Source organism: Balaenoptera ricei, chromosome 18, assembly GCF_028023285.1.
Source record: "Balaenoptera ricei isolate mBalRic1 chromosome 18, mBalRic1.hap2, whole genome shotgun sequence".
NCBI lineage: Eukaryota > Metazoa > Chordata > Mammalia > Artiodactyla > Balaenopteridae > Balaenoptera > Balaenoptera ricei.
The window spans coordinates 51,718,289-51,734,078 of NC_082656.1; the positions used below are offsets into that span (position 1 = coordinate 51,718,289).

The 15,790-nt window shown below is 36.1% G+C and overlaps 1 protein-coding gene across 7 annotated transcripts in view; it reads right to left on the reverse strand.

The window, feature by feature from the left end:
• KLF12 (KLF transcription factor 12) overlaps nt 1-15,790 on the reverse strand; it is a 455,655-nt gene that overhangs the window by 306,257 nt on the left and 133,608 nt on the right. For all 7 annotated transcript variants that reach the window (XM_059902659.1, XM_059902662.1, XM_059902657.1 and 4 more), the window contains one exon: nt 6,036-6,096. In XM_059902659.1, the coding sequence (XP_059758642.1) occupies nt 6,036-6,065 (30 nt within the window). In that variant the 5' untranslated portion in view covers nt 6,066-6,096. The remainder of the gene's footprint in view (nt 1-6,035; nt 6,097-15,790) is intronic.

Here is a 15,790-nt window from a genome sequence, read left to right on the forward strand (position 1 = left end):
ACTCTCAAATGATAGCATCACTTTGGTAAAAGGACGTTAACTTGAAAATAATAAATTCCTTTGGTTTAAACTCAGCTTCTATTTCTTCCATTGCATCAGAAGCAAACAAACATAACTCTATATTAGAAATACAAAGTATAAATATGATCCTATTTTTGTAAAACCATCTCTCTTTACTTGTATATACATACACAGAGATGCTGCAAATAATGCTCACCAAATGCTAATAGGTGTGAGACAGGGAGGTGATGGGACTTTGCATGCTTTAATGTTTTAAAATGAGCAATGCATCATCTTTTCAAAGAATAAAGCCATTATTCTACTTCAATAACTGCATAATCTTTCTCAAATCCCTGTATATCATTTTGTTCTCGTATCCCAGGTCTAAGAAATCAGACACCCAAGGGTGACGGAACTTGACAGAAGAATGACCTCATGCAGGACTAAATTTTAATAAATGTGCTATACACCTACTAGTTTGGATCATTATCAAATCTACTGATTAGGCTCAACAAAAGGAATAACTTTTAATATAACTAGATATGCCTGGAAACAGGATGAACTGCCACATGCAGTAGGAAATTCCAAGGAGTACTCAAGATACAGCGCTAAAGTAACCAACTCCTATGGAAAGACAGCCGTGTACCAAGCACAGATTAGAGTCAATGACCTTTGTGGGCACTTCCAATTCTGAAAATACTTGACCTTGTGATGTGACGTCATACAACAAAGTCATGAATCTCTGTCTTATGCTGTATAAATAATAGTAGCAAGCAGGACCCATACTTTTAGAACTCTACGGCTCTGAATTACTTTAATAAATATGTCGTATTTTCTTTCACCCCATAACAACTCTTGAAATAGGTAGGACAGGTGTAATTAGTTCCACTTGGCACTTGAGAAAATTAAAATTCAGAAAGAAGTCACTGGTCCAAGATCATACAGGCAGAGAATTGCAGAGCAAAGACTTGACTTTTTGTGATTCCATGTTTACTGCCCAGGCAGCTACTCTGCATAAATATATAGTGGCCTAGCGCTGACAATGTATTTCACTTACATCAACTGGGGCTTTCTCAACAACTGTAACTACTTAGCTCAAAATGAAAGAAAGGCTGGATTGTTGCTATTAGTCTTTCTACCTTGTGTGAAGAAAGAGCCTTGAAACTTCATGGAAAAGAAATTTAAAGTAACCACCCTATATATGCCCATCGCTATGAAGCAAGCTTTTTTTCTGTAGGGAATTAAAGCTTTCCGAGAAAGGCCTGCTATTGTCCTCTTGCTTTCCAAATCCAAAAAGGAAAACTTACCCACTGTTAACGCTGAATGGTTTAAGCAGCTGTTCATCAGAGGTAGTCACAGAGCAAAAGTCTGAACATGAACTCTGATAAGCTGGACTAATGTATACGCATGCATATGTTTTGGACACCTGCTCTAAACCAGCTGTTGAGAGCACTTGGGAAACACACTGAAATGGCTGGAAAACAATGGAGCAAAGCCAGGTTTGTGGAGTCAGGTCCACACACATTCACAATGAGAGCAACTGCTAAAATATGTTAAAGAGCACATAGACAAGGTTTTATGCTGATATATGTGAACAGAAAATAATGGATAACTGGGATCTTTTTAGAATTTATTTAATGTTATCTAATGGCAAATGGTAAAGTGACAAATTCAAGTGCAATGAAATGGAGTAAAAGAGAGAACTTAAAAACTGAGTAAAGAACTTAATGTGAATATATACACACACACATATATTTTGATATAAATATATATGTATATATTGTATTTATATATTATTGATTAATTGATTGATTGACTGGTTGAAAGAGGAGATGAAGACAGCACCTGAAAGTAAGACTATGGATATGGCCACAAAAGAAATTTTACAAATGCTATTTAGGCTGTTTAAATATTAGAACATTAGAGAAAGACATAGCATGATATTCTGTGGCTCTTGGCAAGATTTTATCACCGCTGGCAAACTGGAAATGTACAAAATAGTTTTAAGAGCCATATTCAAATCCCTTTTCAATTATGTAGACAGTGGCAATGTTGCACTCACTGCTGACATTTTAAAAACGTCATCTTAAAACTGACCTTGGGAATATACGTGAAATATAGAAAAGATAAATTTCCAAACTGCAATTTTCTCTCTGAATCAGACCTTATTAAAACTAACACCACCTGATTCAAGCAGGTTTAAAAACAAGCATCAATGTACTCTTTGTTCTAAGGCATCTATAACTGAAAACACAGATTGAGAAATATAAGGAACAGCAAGAAGAAAAACATAATTCATTGGGACAAACACATTAAGTGAAATACTCACTGCTCCTTCCTCTATAAAGACTTCTGAACTCATGAATTATGAGCTATGAGGCACGATCATTTAGAATGAATCACACATAATGTATTATACTTAATCAAGATAATATTTTCAGTCTATCCTCAGGGTAAGTATTAACACAAAGATTCTCTTTGCGATAATCTTCAGTTGTCATAAAATTAGTTACAGAGCAATGACACCGTCAAAATGTATAAACTTACAAAGCTGACACTGATCCATTCAAACGTAAAAATTTAATTACAACTGAACAAAAACATAAATATAAGATCAACATCATACATAAGAAAAGGGATAAGTGCTTTCTGCATGATAATGAGTGAAGGTTTCCATGTTTACACAGCGATGAGTCAGGAAAATTTGAATTTACTACATTTGCCCTATTTGTCTTAAGGAGTATAGAAAATTGTTTAACGTTACATTATACATGAAATTATCAGTGGTTTGCTGGAGCTAGCTCACCTCCAGCTCATGAGAGCCAATTGTTAAATTTTAAGGAATCTTGCAAGCTCTTTGTTAAACCATTGAAACCAGCCGTAGTGGGAATATTTACACCATGGGAATTGACAAATATTACAGATCAGGCCTCCCCACCCCATGCCCTAGAGCCAGTTTACTAGCACACCACTAATCCACATACAAATAAGTACACAGTACAATTAATTCTCACAAAGTAAATGCACCCATATAGGTAATACTGAGATCATAAAAAAGAACATTATCCAAAAATCTACCTTATTATCATCATCTCTGAATCAAAACTCCCTCTAGAGGGCTAAAAATTTTCCAGAAACAAATACTACGAAGGAGAAATTTTAGCAAGGAAAAAAGGCTTTTTTTTTTTTTTTTTTAGATTCCACATACATGTAAAATCATACAGTATTTGCCTTTGTCTTTATTTCACTTAGTATAATGCCTTCAAGGTCCATCCACGTTGTCACAAATGGTAGGAGTTCCTCATTTTTTATGACTGAATAATACTCCACTGTGTATATATACCACATCTTATTTATCTTTTCATCTGTTGACAGACAGGTTGTTTCCATGTCTTGGCTACTAGAAATAATGCTGCAATGATCATGGGGGTACAGGTATCTCTTCAAGTTAGTGTTTTCATTACCTTTGGATATACTCCCAGAAGTGGAACTCCTGGATCATATGGTAGTTCTGTTTTTAATTTTTTGAGGATCTTCCATAACGTTTTCCATAGTGGCTGCACCAATTTACAATCCCACCAACCAGTGCACAAGGATTGCCTTTTCTCCACATCCATGTCAGCATTATCTCTTATCTTTTTAATTGTGGCCATTCTAACAAGCGTGAGGTAATATGTCATTTCTCTGATGACTAGTGATATTGAGCATCTTTTTATGTTCCTGGCCTTTCAGATATCTTCTTTGGAGAAATGTCTATTCAGACTTAGGACCATTATTTTATTCCGTTATTTGGGGGGTTTTGCTATTGAGTAGTACGAGCACCTTCTATTTGGGGATATTAACCCCTTATCAGATACACAGTTTGCAAATATTTTTTTCCCATTCTGTAGGTTGTCTTTTCATTTTGTTGATGGTTTCCTTTGCTGTAAAGAAACTTTTTAACTTGATGAAGTCCCACTCGTTTACTTTTTATTTTGTTGCTTGTACTTTAGGTGTCATATCTGAAACATCATTACCAAGACCTATGTCAAGAAGCTTTGTTCCTGTACTTTCTTGTAGGAGTTTCATGGTATCAGGTCTTACATTTAAGTCTTTAATCTATGTTGACTTAAGTTTTGTAAGTGGTGTAAGATATGGGTCCAATTTCATTCTTTCATACATGTATATCCAATTATCCCGGTACGATTTATTGAAGAGACTGTCTTTTCTCCATTGAGTATTCTTGGCTCCTTGTCAAATATTAGTTGACCATATATGTTTGGGTTTATTTCTGGGCTCTCGATTCTGTTCCATTGGTCTATTTGTTGGTTTTTTTTCTACCAGTACCATACTGTTTTGATGACTATAACTTTATAGTATAGCTTGAAATCAGAAAGTCTGATGTGACATCTCCCGTTTTTTGTTTCTCAGGATTTCTTTGACTATTCAAGGTCGTTTGTGGTTCCATATAAATTTTAGAAATGTTTTTTCCTACTTCTGTAAAATACATAATTGGAATCTTGATATGGATTGCACTGAATCTATAGATGGCTTTCAGTCATATTAACATTGTAACAGTATTAATTCTTCCAATCCATGAACATGAGGTACCTCTCCATTTATTTGTGTTTTCTTCAATTTCTTTCATCAATGTCCTGTGGTTTTCAGCATAGAGATCTCCTAAAATTTATTCCTTTTCATCTCCTTAAATTTATTCCTAAGTATTTTACTGTGTTTGATGCTATTGTAAATTGAATCAATTTATTCCTTTTTCAGAAACTTTGTTGTTAGGGTATAGAAACGCTACTGATTTTTGTTATGTTGATTTTGTATCTTGCAACTTTACTGAATTCATTAATCATATCTATCAGTTTTTTGGGTTGAGTCTTTAAAATTTTCTATATATAAAATCATGCCATCTGCAAATAAAGACAATTTTACATCTTCCTCTGCAATTCTGACAACTTTTCTTTTTCTTTCATGATTGCTCTAGCTAGGACTTCCAGTACTATGTTGAAAAGAAGTGGTGAGAGTGGACACTCTTGTCTTGTTCTCGATCTTAGAGGAAAAGCTTTCATACTTTCACCAATGAGTATATTAGCTGTGGGCTTGTCACATATGGCCTTTATTATGTTGAGATATGTTCCTTCTAGGCCTAACTTGTTAAGACTCTTTATCATGAATGGATGCGGAATTGGAAGAAGGCAATTTCAAGTGAAAGATATAATCTGGAAAATCATTTGTAAGTATCTGTGAAGGTGGGCTGGCAGAAAAAGACATGATGTACATTTATTTGAAGATAGCAGGAGCAATGGGGGAAGGAAAATATGAAACTGTATGTGTTGTGCAGCTATATAAAGAGTTATGAGGCACATGCCTCTGTACTAGGCTTTATGAAATAGAGATGGTTTAACATATTGTCATTTTCTTAGTATTAATTTATGATGTTTATATTATGACCAGTATGAAGTACACAAAAAGTTCAAATAAATACTACAAAGTGATAGCCAGCACTTGATTACTGTTGAAATTCCCAGGATTTTTTTACCCTCTAATTTACACCAGTACTTTTCTGCGAAAAACCAAAGTTAAAAGCCTTTCATAATCATCCTATGCCCTTGATGAAAGCCAAGACTGCAGGTGCAAAGAGGACAGCATTTGACAGCAATCATATGCCATACAGCACTAGGATTAGGATTATGCTTGTGGTAGGAATTGATATATATTAAACAAAATCTGGCTTTTTTTGTGTGTGTTCCAGTGATCAGTTGTATCAAGTGGTTTTCCATTTTTTAATTATCATCTGAAAGTTGATTCTTAAACCAGCTTCAGTTCCGGAAACTGACGACAGCTAGACTTGCACAAAGAAGGGTTGCCTCTTCATAATTTTTTTTTATATTTAAGGGTTTAAAAACAAAAATTACACTTTATAGATAGATGTCTCTAACCTGTGACCTCTGTCTCACAGACAAAGAAGTGCTCTAATGAGAATAACTGCCCAAAATTAATGTTCAAAATAGGACTGCCACTGCGATTATACAGTCTGACTAACCAACCTTTGTTTTCCTCTTCATATGGATATTCATTCATCCATTTGTTTCCAGAGTCACATTGATCCTGCAAGAAAAGCACACACACAAAAAACAAATAATTAGAACCAATAAAGGGTTAATATCCAAAATATATAAACATCTCATACAACTCAACATCAAAAAATAACCCAATTAAAAAATGGGCAGAAGATCTGAATAGACATTTTTCCTAAGAGGACATGCAGATGGCCAACAAACACATGAAAAGATGCTCAACATCGCTAATCATCAGAGAAATGCAAATCAAAACCACAATGAAATATCACCTCACACCTGTCAGAATGACTATCATCAAAAAGAACACAAATAACAAATGTTGGCAAGGATGTGGAGAAAAGGGAACCCTCGTACACTGTTGGTGGGAATGTCAACTGGTGCAGCCACCGTGGAAAACAGCATGGAGTTTCCCCAAAAAACTAAAAATAGAACTACCATATGACCCAGTAATTCCACTCCTGGATATATATCTGAAAAATAAAGAAAAACACTAATTCAAAAAGATACATGAACCCCAATGTTCATAGCAGCATTATTTACAATTGCTAAGATATGGAAGCAACCTAAGTGTCCAACAGATGAATGGATAAAGAAGATGTGGTATACATATACAATGGAATACTACTCAGCCATAAAGAATGGAATTTTGTCATTTGTAACAACATGGATGGACTTGGAGGCTATTATGCTAAGTGAAATAAATCAGACAGAGAAAGACTGTATGATATCACTTACATGTGGAATCTAAATAATACAACAACCTAGTGAAGATAACAAAAAAGCAGCAGACTCGCAGATAAAGAGAACAAACTAGTGGTTACCAGTGGGGAGAGGGAAGTGGGGAGAGGCAACGTAGGAGTAGGGGAGTAAGAGGTACAAACTATTATGTATAAAATAAGCTACAAGGATATGTTGTAGAACGCAGGGAGTATAGCCAGTATGTTGTAACTATAAATGGATTGTAACCTTTAAAAATTGTGAATCACTACATTGTACACCTGTAACTTATCTAATATTGTACATCAAGTATACTTCAATTTTTAAAAATGAGAAAAAAGTTCCACATGTTGGTAACATTCTTCCACTGGAGGAAAGAAAAAGAAAACCTTCATTCTGCAATTTTTGAAGCTCTTGATTAGTGGAGTGACACAATAACAATAATAGCTGGTGAACAGTTTTGGTCTTTGCTTCCTCTTTAGCAGTCATGTAAAGGGCAGAATGGAGAAATGAAGAAACAGAGGCAGAAACTCCAGCTATGACACTATGACAGATCCTGGGCACAAGATATGAAAATCTGTATAAAGATAAGGGAGGGAGGGGAGAAAAAGAAAGGCATGCAACCGGGAGAGAAGGCTGGGGAGAAAACGGCAGAAACTGCTTTAGAAGTAAATTTAATATAAGAAAGAGAAGTCACAAATGTTCCGGCTGGAGCAGTTGGCTCTATTATTCTTAGCAACTAAGAGATTGTTAAAGGAATGCTGTTTTCCCTCTTTACAGTTGATACAAATGTGCAGAACAACTAACACGAATACTCTTGGGTGGTTCCATGTCAGCCAATACCCAAGTAACTTTTTAAAAACTGATCTAAGATATGTCACTCCTTAAAAATTAAACAAATACCAAGTAAATATTTATGTGATTTCTAAAAGCTTCCAAACCCCCAACACCATTTGGATCTCACCAAATAGAATTAGATATTGCTGGATTGGAGAGTTCTGATTACAATACACCATTTGCCCCATTTGGATAGATCTTAAAAGTCCTCCTATTTAGTCTCTCTCAGTATTATGTAACTTGCTTCAGAATTTCCATTTCATGAGGCGAATTTTCTTTGGCATTCAGTTAAGCCAGCTTATTAGGCACAGTTGACTTTTTTTTTTTTTTTTTTCATTTGGAATTACACTCAAGAGGGGACACGCCTTGGAGTCCTTAGCAGCGCCCATTCTGTGCCAATGTCTACACAGGCAGTATCCAGCCAAGTCTCCTTTGTACGTGTTTCCATACATTTGAACAGAAAAAAGAGTTCACTCACTCATAAAGCCTTAAATGAAATGTACCAGAAGGTACGTGTTCCATGGGCTTGGCCTGTAAGATGAAGTGGTCTTTTCATTTTATTCCAGTTTTAACCCAAACGATTGATCAGTCAGTCAATGACTCTCCCTCCCTCCATCCCTCCCTCCTTCCATCTCTATGTCTATACTGATATAGATATGCCTCTTATGACTCAAAACACAACCCCTAATATATAGTACAGCTTTCACCACTACTAGAAATGCCACTAAGAAGCAATGGAACATAAATGCAGTATTTTAATATGACAGTGGCGAAATATTCTCTTGAAGTTCAGAGGATAATTCCTCTATTTTACGTTATGAAACCATAATAGGGTACCCCTTGAAAGAACTAAAAAGTCATCTAAAACACCATGTTGTTATCAAAATACGTCTTGTCCTTTCTATTCTTCAAAATATATCTCAATCCATCAGTTCCCACTTCTCAGCAGAATGTACCAGGTACTTCAAAACTGGTTTCAATCTTACATTCTGGTTCTATAATTTTTTTTCACACTTTAATAAACCATGAGAATTTTTACATGACATTCAACTTATGAATGCTTCTCCCTAAATACATAATACTCCATTGTAGGGATACAGTATTATTTACTCCCTCATTTTTGTCTACTAGTTTATGATTTTTTACTATTACTGATAACACACATCCTTCTACGTAAATCTTGGACACAAGGACCTCTGCTGGCCTGGAGGATGCCTTTGGACAACTAGAAAGGATGCCCTCTCTGGGAAGACACAGACAGACTCTAATCAGGAGGTGGGGCCTGGCCAGGGAAGCCTAGTGTAGATTTCCACCACTCACCCCTCAGCCAAGCATCCACATCCTACACCACTGTACTTAGCTGCCCTATCTGCACCTTTAATTATTGCCTTAGAATATAGTTATATAAGTATAATTACTGGATCATAATAATATGAACTTTTTTCACTCTTTCAAAATATATTACCCAAATTGCTTGTTATACAGACTACATCAATTTATATTCCCACAAGAAGCTGTACCTGCTAACCTAGTTCTACTACCATCTATTGCCCAATATACAGCCCATTGCCCAGCAAACTTTAGGAGATAAAATAAAGGTTTGTCAAATGAATAAGAGAAGCTAATGATAAGAAACAAAAGAAAAATAAACTCCCCTTCATATCAATTGTGTGGATATTTCTTAACCAAGTAACTAGGGCCTTAATTATATAATTTGTATTTTTTGATGCAATTAAGCTACAGACCACAATAAACATTAAATTTTGTGAACTATACATAACACAACATCACACATTTTTACAGCATTTGGGGATTTACCAAGTATTCTAATGATATTATTATCATTGTTCTGAAAGCAGTTCTGTCAGTTGAGCACAAGAACATTTTAAGATCCATTTGACAATGACGATCAGAGGTTAATTTCCTATGCAAGGTAACAAGTCAGATAATGGTGGGGTCCTTTTAAAACCCCTGAGTTAGTCCCAAATGTTAGTGGACGGCTCTTTGTAGTATATCTCTGTAACTACCTATAATTTAAATGTACACCTCAGTATGTTTTAAACCTGGGGACAGCTTGGTATAATGCTAACTTCTGTTTTCCATTCAATTGAAGCTGTTCAAAGAGCACTCAAGGTCATCTTTTGCTCTGTAGCACCCACCCCACAGAAAACGAAGACACAGTTTAGGATTGAGAAGACCTGTCCCTAGTTTCACCTCTGTCATCTACTGGCTGTGTGACCTTAAAAACCTCAATCAACCTCTCTGAGGCCCAACTTCCTTCTCCACAGAAGCAGGGATAATACCTGTTTCACCTACCCCACATACCCTAACTGAAGTAATGTCTACACAACAATCTGCACTAACATATACGTAAGCACACGTAAGAATTATCACTCTTTAATCAATGGACAGATATTAAATAGGAAAACAACAGAATTTCCCCAAATTAAGACCACAAGATAGAACAGATGAAGCTCCAATTTTATTCATGCTAAGGGACCTTTGGGTTGTTCCCCAAATCCCCATCAAAACCAAACCATGATATAAAATAGGAAACTGGCACATTTCCAATAACAGTTATTATCTCATCAATTTCCTAATTAAAAGATTATTTAACTCTGCCAAATAGGTTTGTGAAATTATCCAGTAAATCTTCCCTAAGTACCAAAGTTTTAAAGGGCACTGTCCTCATCAAAAAACTCATCACACGTGTTCTGGTCCTCACTTTCCTGGCTCCAAAAATGATTCTCAATTGTCAGGTGAAGAAAAGCAAAGGGTTAGGTAGTCACTTATTCCAATATGAAAAACATGAGAAATAACAAAAGGCATAAAATGTTGTATTTTAGAAAGAATTTTAGATTTACTTTTAAACAAAAATATTGCTACCTGGAACCACTGGTAAATACTGGTTTTTCTTTTAGTGGAGAGTCTGGAGAAATTCTACTTACACCTGTTTCTCTCTTCAGTAGCTATAAGCAATAGAGAATGATTGTCCAAATTCTTCACTTTCCAACTCTTGTTTTCTTCCCTAAAATTTCCACTTGGTCAGCCAGCTTCCATAAGAATTCAAAGAGAGTATCCTGGATAACAGAAATGACCTTGGCCAGAATGAAAGTGGATGCTATCCTCCTTAATGAATAAGGAGTTACTTCGGAATAACTACCTCAGAGTACAGGCATTACATTACCCTCTAGTAACAGGCTGCTGGCTCTTCATCACATCTTAAATGATCTATTATGTTCTCAATCTTTAAAGGCTAGTGTTTAACACATTCAAAATACTTCAGGACCCATGAGTACACTTGTTGCTGGTTCCTCTGATAATCCCTTTATGTATCTTTAAGCAGAGACACAGAAACACATTTTAAAAGTGTTTACAGACATCTGACTAGTCAGGGCATACCACTCTGCCCACAGGTAATTTAGTTTGCTCTGTTTCAAATAACTTAATCCTGATGCCGGTAGAGCAATCCCATTTGGAATTCCGTCTTCTGGATTCAACTTTACAAATCACTACTTCATTCGTTGTGATCTTGTGTTTTCAAGTGCTGATTTTTAAAAAAAAGCCAAGTAATAAAGGTGTAATATACCTATTCAGTTCAGTTACCACAACTTTTAAAAGCTGATTAGGGAACTCACAGGCAGGCCTGTGCATTTCAGTCTGAGATATTATGTAACAGGATCCATGTTGGCCTTACTCTGTATCAAGGTTTCTGATATATAAGTTGCCTTTTTTTGTTGAAAGTTATTTCTGTTTCATCTGTCGTGGTGAGTTATCTTGGGAACTAAAAATGTTTGAAGGTTAATCTAAATATTTCAGGAGATAAATGCAAATCTAAGCGCTACATTTTCATAACTATTTTGACTTAAAATGAAAAGAGACACTAAAGACACAAAGCAGTAAGCCTGTTGCTAGGTGACAGGTGACACCTACAGTATCTCTTCTGAACCTGTACAGCATGAGACATCTTACTGCTGAGAAAAGACACACGGATTTCCATGGCACACACATCATTCTCTGTAGAGAAGCAAACTAATGTTCAGGTATTTTTAAATACAGGCCACAGGTAGTCAGGAAATTATACCTATATGAATATGTGATTTTAGATATGCCTCTCACAATAAATAGAAAAGGATAGCTCTTTATTTTCCATTTTGAGTATATATGGCTCTATAATCTAAATAACATCTACATATGAAATACATAAAATTTTCATGACTCGTGAATAAAGATTAAAGAGTGATAATTCTTCTTTGTATCCCACTTCAGAATTTTCACACTTTTAATAGAAATCACTTCAACTAGGGTAGGCAGAATCCATAGAGAAAGCATTATCCTGAAAAAAAGGAACCCAATTTGTATTAAATTTATTAATACAAGAACATCATAGCAAAGATCTGATGAATGCAAAAGAAAAGCACAAAAAGCCTCAATGTAGATTATTTCCTGGACATATTTTATAATTACACACCTACTTTGTAGCATTACTTCCTTTCCTTGAGACAAAAACCCAGGCACCAAGTTCCACCCCCCTCCTTTACTCGGCAGGCAATCCAAATGATGATATGGAAACGCCAAGGACGCTTTTATGCCCAGAATTGGGACCTCACATGAATGAATGGTATGTTCCACTCCCATAAGAAAGGTGGTACTGATGGTCACGAAAAAGATACAGGCATGAACGCCAGACAGAATGAACACCAGCTTTAACATGTGGGGTCATATAACTTGGGGCAGGTTGCTTCACCTTATGTACTCCCTTTCCCGAATTTATTAAACTGGTAACATAAAACCCTGTGCGGTGCACTGAAAAGGAGAATGTAGACAATGTATCTACCACACTACCTGGCACATACTAGTTACTCAGCAAATGTCAGTCCCGCCCCTACTCCCTACATGTATAATCAAGTGTCCAATCTCCTACTTCCACTTAAACTTTCCCGAGAACTAGGAACCAGCAATGACCTACTCTGGCCCAAGTTACACTTCCTCCATACCACCTTCAACCATGAGAGTGTGTCTCTTACAGGAAGATCCTGGGAATACAAAGACAACAGGATCTCCACTCTAGGGTGTCACAGTACAGTGTCTATAATGCGCCCATTAAGAGAGTTCAATGATGCAACAGCTAACAGAAATAGGAGAAAGGGAATTCAAGGTCATTAATAACTCATATCCCATAATAATCCCCTTGGAATTCTGTAAGTTACATACAAATCATTTGAAAATTCTCCATTTACAAAATTGTTCTTCCCTATCTCCAGCTCTATGTTTCTCTGAAATTATGTTTCCATCCAGGAATTCTTCACTATTAAGAAAAACAGACAATACAGAAAGAGCAAACTTGAAGAACTAAGGTCCCACATGGAGTAAGGTGTGCTTTGCACAATCACTTAAGAACAGAGTTCTCTGAATAAACCACGTATTCTCTGAGGGAGGAGGCAGAGCCAAAGCACACTGACGTGGAAATTACTCTCTCAATCTGTTTGCGGCTTCCGTTACACCCCATCATTCTGCGCAGACAGAGAACAAATAAACCCTTAAAAGAAAGCAACCATAGCAAATGAATTAAGCCTTTCTTTTACACATATTGTGCTCAATAGAATGGTTTGAAAAGTAATGTATGCTATGCTCGTCTTGCAGTGTAATTGCCATTTTACTGGGACTGCGTAGTCAAAAATCTGATTTGTATTGCAAAGGACTGACAAGATGATTCAATCTTGTCTTCGTATGTCTAATTTATGTGATTCAGATTGCAACACAAATATGAGCATGTGCAATTTGTACTTGCATGGAAAGCTACTGTATATAACACTACGTTCTGCCAAAAGTAACTTGGCCACACACTAGTCTGCATTGCCACGTGGGGGACCCTAACATCCTTCCCCTAACCCTCTCTGTCAGGATGTGTCTTAAACCATCATGCCAAAGATGTTAAAAAAAACTTTGGAGTTTTTAAGAGGCTGGTAGGATAAGAGGAGTAACAGGGTACCCAGATACTTATTTATCTCCAGTTCACTTCCCAGCACTTTCTATAAATATAATGTGGTTGTGTGATTTACACATAGAAAAGCAAACTTCAAGTTTTGAAAACAAATGAAAATAAAACCATGGTAAACACACATTTGGTACCACTTATAAACGCATAATTCACACAGCCTAAGAACTTCTTCACTACTTTACTTCAATGGGTATTATCTGAACTTAGCTGGGTGTATATATTATTGGGTAATTAAAATTTTATACACTAAAGAGCTATGACATAGTCAAGAAAAATAAATGCCTCGGGCTGCCCTGGTGGCACAGTGGTTGAGAACCCGTCCGCCAATTCAGGGGACGTGGGTTCGAGCCCTGGTCCGGGAAGATCCCACATGCCGCGGAGCAACCAAGCCCCTGCGCCACAACTACCGAGCCTGTGCTCTAGAGCCCGCGAGCCACAACTACTGAGCCCACAAGCCACAACTACTGAAGCCTGCACACCCAGAGCCTGTGCTCCACAACAAGAGAAGCCACTGCAATGAGAAGCCCGCGCACCGCAAGAAAGAGTGGTCCCCGCTCGCCGCAACCAGAGAAAGCCCACACGCAGCAACAAAGACCCAACGCAGCCAAAAATAAATAAATAAATTTATTAAAAATATAAATAAATAAGTGCCTCATTCAGTATACATATTTGGCTTTCCTATTAATTATTGCTTTCTATGTTTAGCTTGCCAATGTTAAGCAAGATAAATCCCACTCAAATGCATAGTAAACTGTTTGCGTAGGGAGTAAATTTATTTTCTAGTCCATCATAACAATAGTCGATTAAAATATGTTGCTCTTATCCAGTTTTGAGTTAATTCATGTGAAATAAAACAAATATTTATTAAATCGTGGGGAAAACATTCCATCAAACTGTAAACCCTGAGTAGAAAAACAAATGGCACACAATTACAGTTGACATTTAAATGAAATTTGCAATCTCGAAATATTTAACAAGAATTAGAAAACATCAGACGAGGTATTTTTAGGATACTTTTATGTTCAATCTCTTCACGTATCTGGATGCAAAGAAGTTTTAACACAGGCAGATTTTAAAATAGAATTTGAAAGATGGATCAATGAAGTAAATAGATTCGTTTCAGTGACATTTTGACATAATGATACAGAAACAAGAGGGTTTATTTGATATTTTTAATGAAAATCTTGCCTTACTGAACGATAGTTTTGACCAGCTGAACTCATTAATCTAGTGTGCATATTCAGACATCATAATCATTGCCCCATGTAGTTCATAATCTGGTCCATAACAGATAGCTGGCTGTCATAGCAAGCACATAATCAATAAGTATTTCTCAATGATAAGCAAATTAGTAGACTGTCAAATGTATTCCATAACCGTATGCTTCTCTCATAATTAATTAATACCAAAATATCAAAATACTATTTTGCTGAGAATGACAAATGATATATTAGGTTGATTCTTGTTCAGAAGGATCAAGAAGACCACTTGAAAAACTGAAAAATACTGAAACTGGACCTCAACTCAAGTACAATCCAAGCAGTTAATTGATGAAGGTCCACTGACATTTATTACATGGTACATATATTGTTATTAATTCATCTGTGAATCACCTATATGCCAGAAATTGAGGGCATTACAAATTATATGCCACAATGCCTAATTTAAAGAAGCTCACAGACAACAAAGGCGAGACAAACATAAATAAGTAAAATAATTATAACAATAATAGATACCATCTATTGAATGTTTACCATACGTTTAACATGAACTAGGTGTTATTATATATATTAGTTAATAAATGCATGTACAAGGCATAGCTATTCTAATGACCTAGAATGAATACCCACATTTTAAAATGAAAGTAACTGTAATTAAAGTCCATATCCTCTAACTTATATCAAGTTGAAGAACTAATAACATCATAGGAGGTCTGGTGAAAAGAATAAAGTACAGCAGGAAGTTGAGGGAACCCACAGCAAGGTGAAACAAAGCTGAGTCTTGAAAAGTGAGGAAGAAAAGACATTTCAGGGAAAGGGGATGTACTAGGAATGAGTACATTTAAATCTGAGTCTGAGAACACTCACACATATATGTACAGACACATAAAATTTACACACACATATATGACCGAGCGTCCTAAGAATCGGCATACCTACACCAGCCA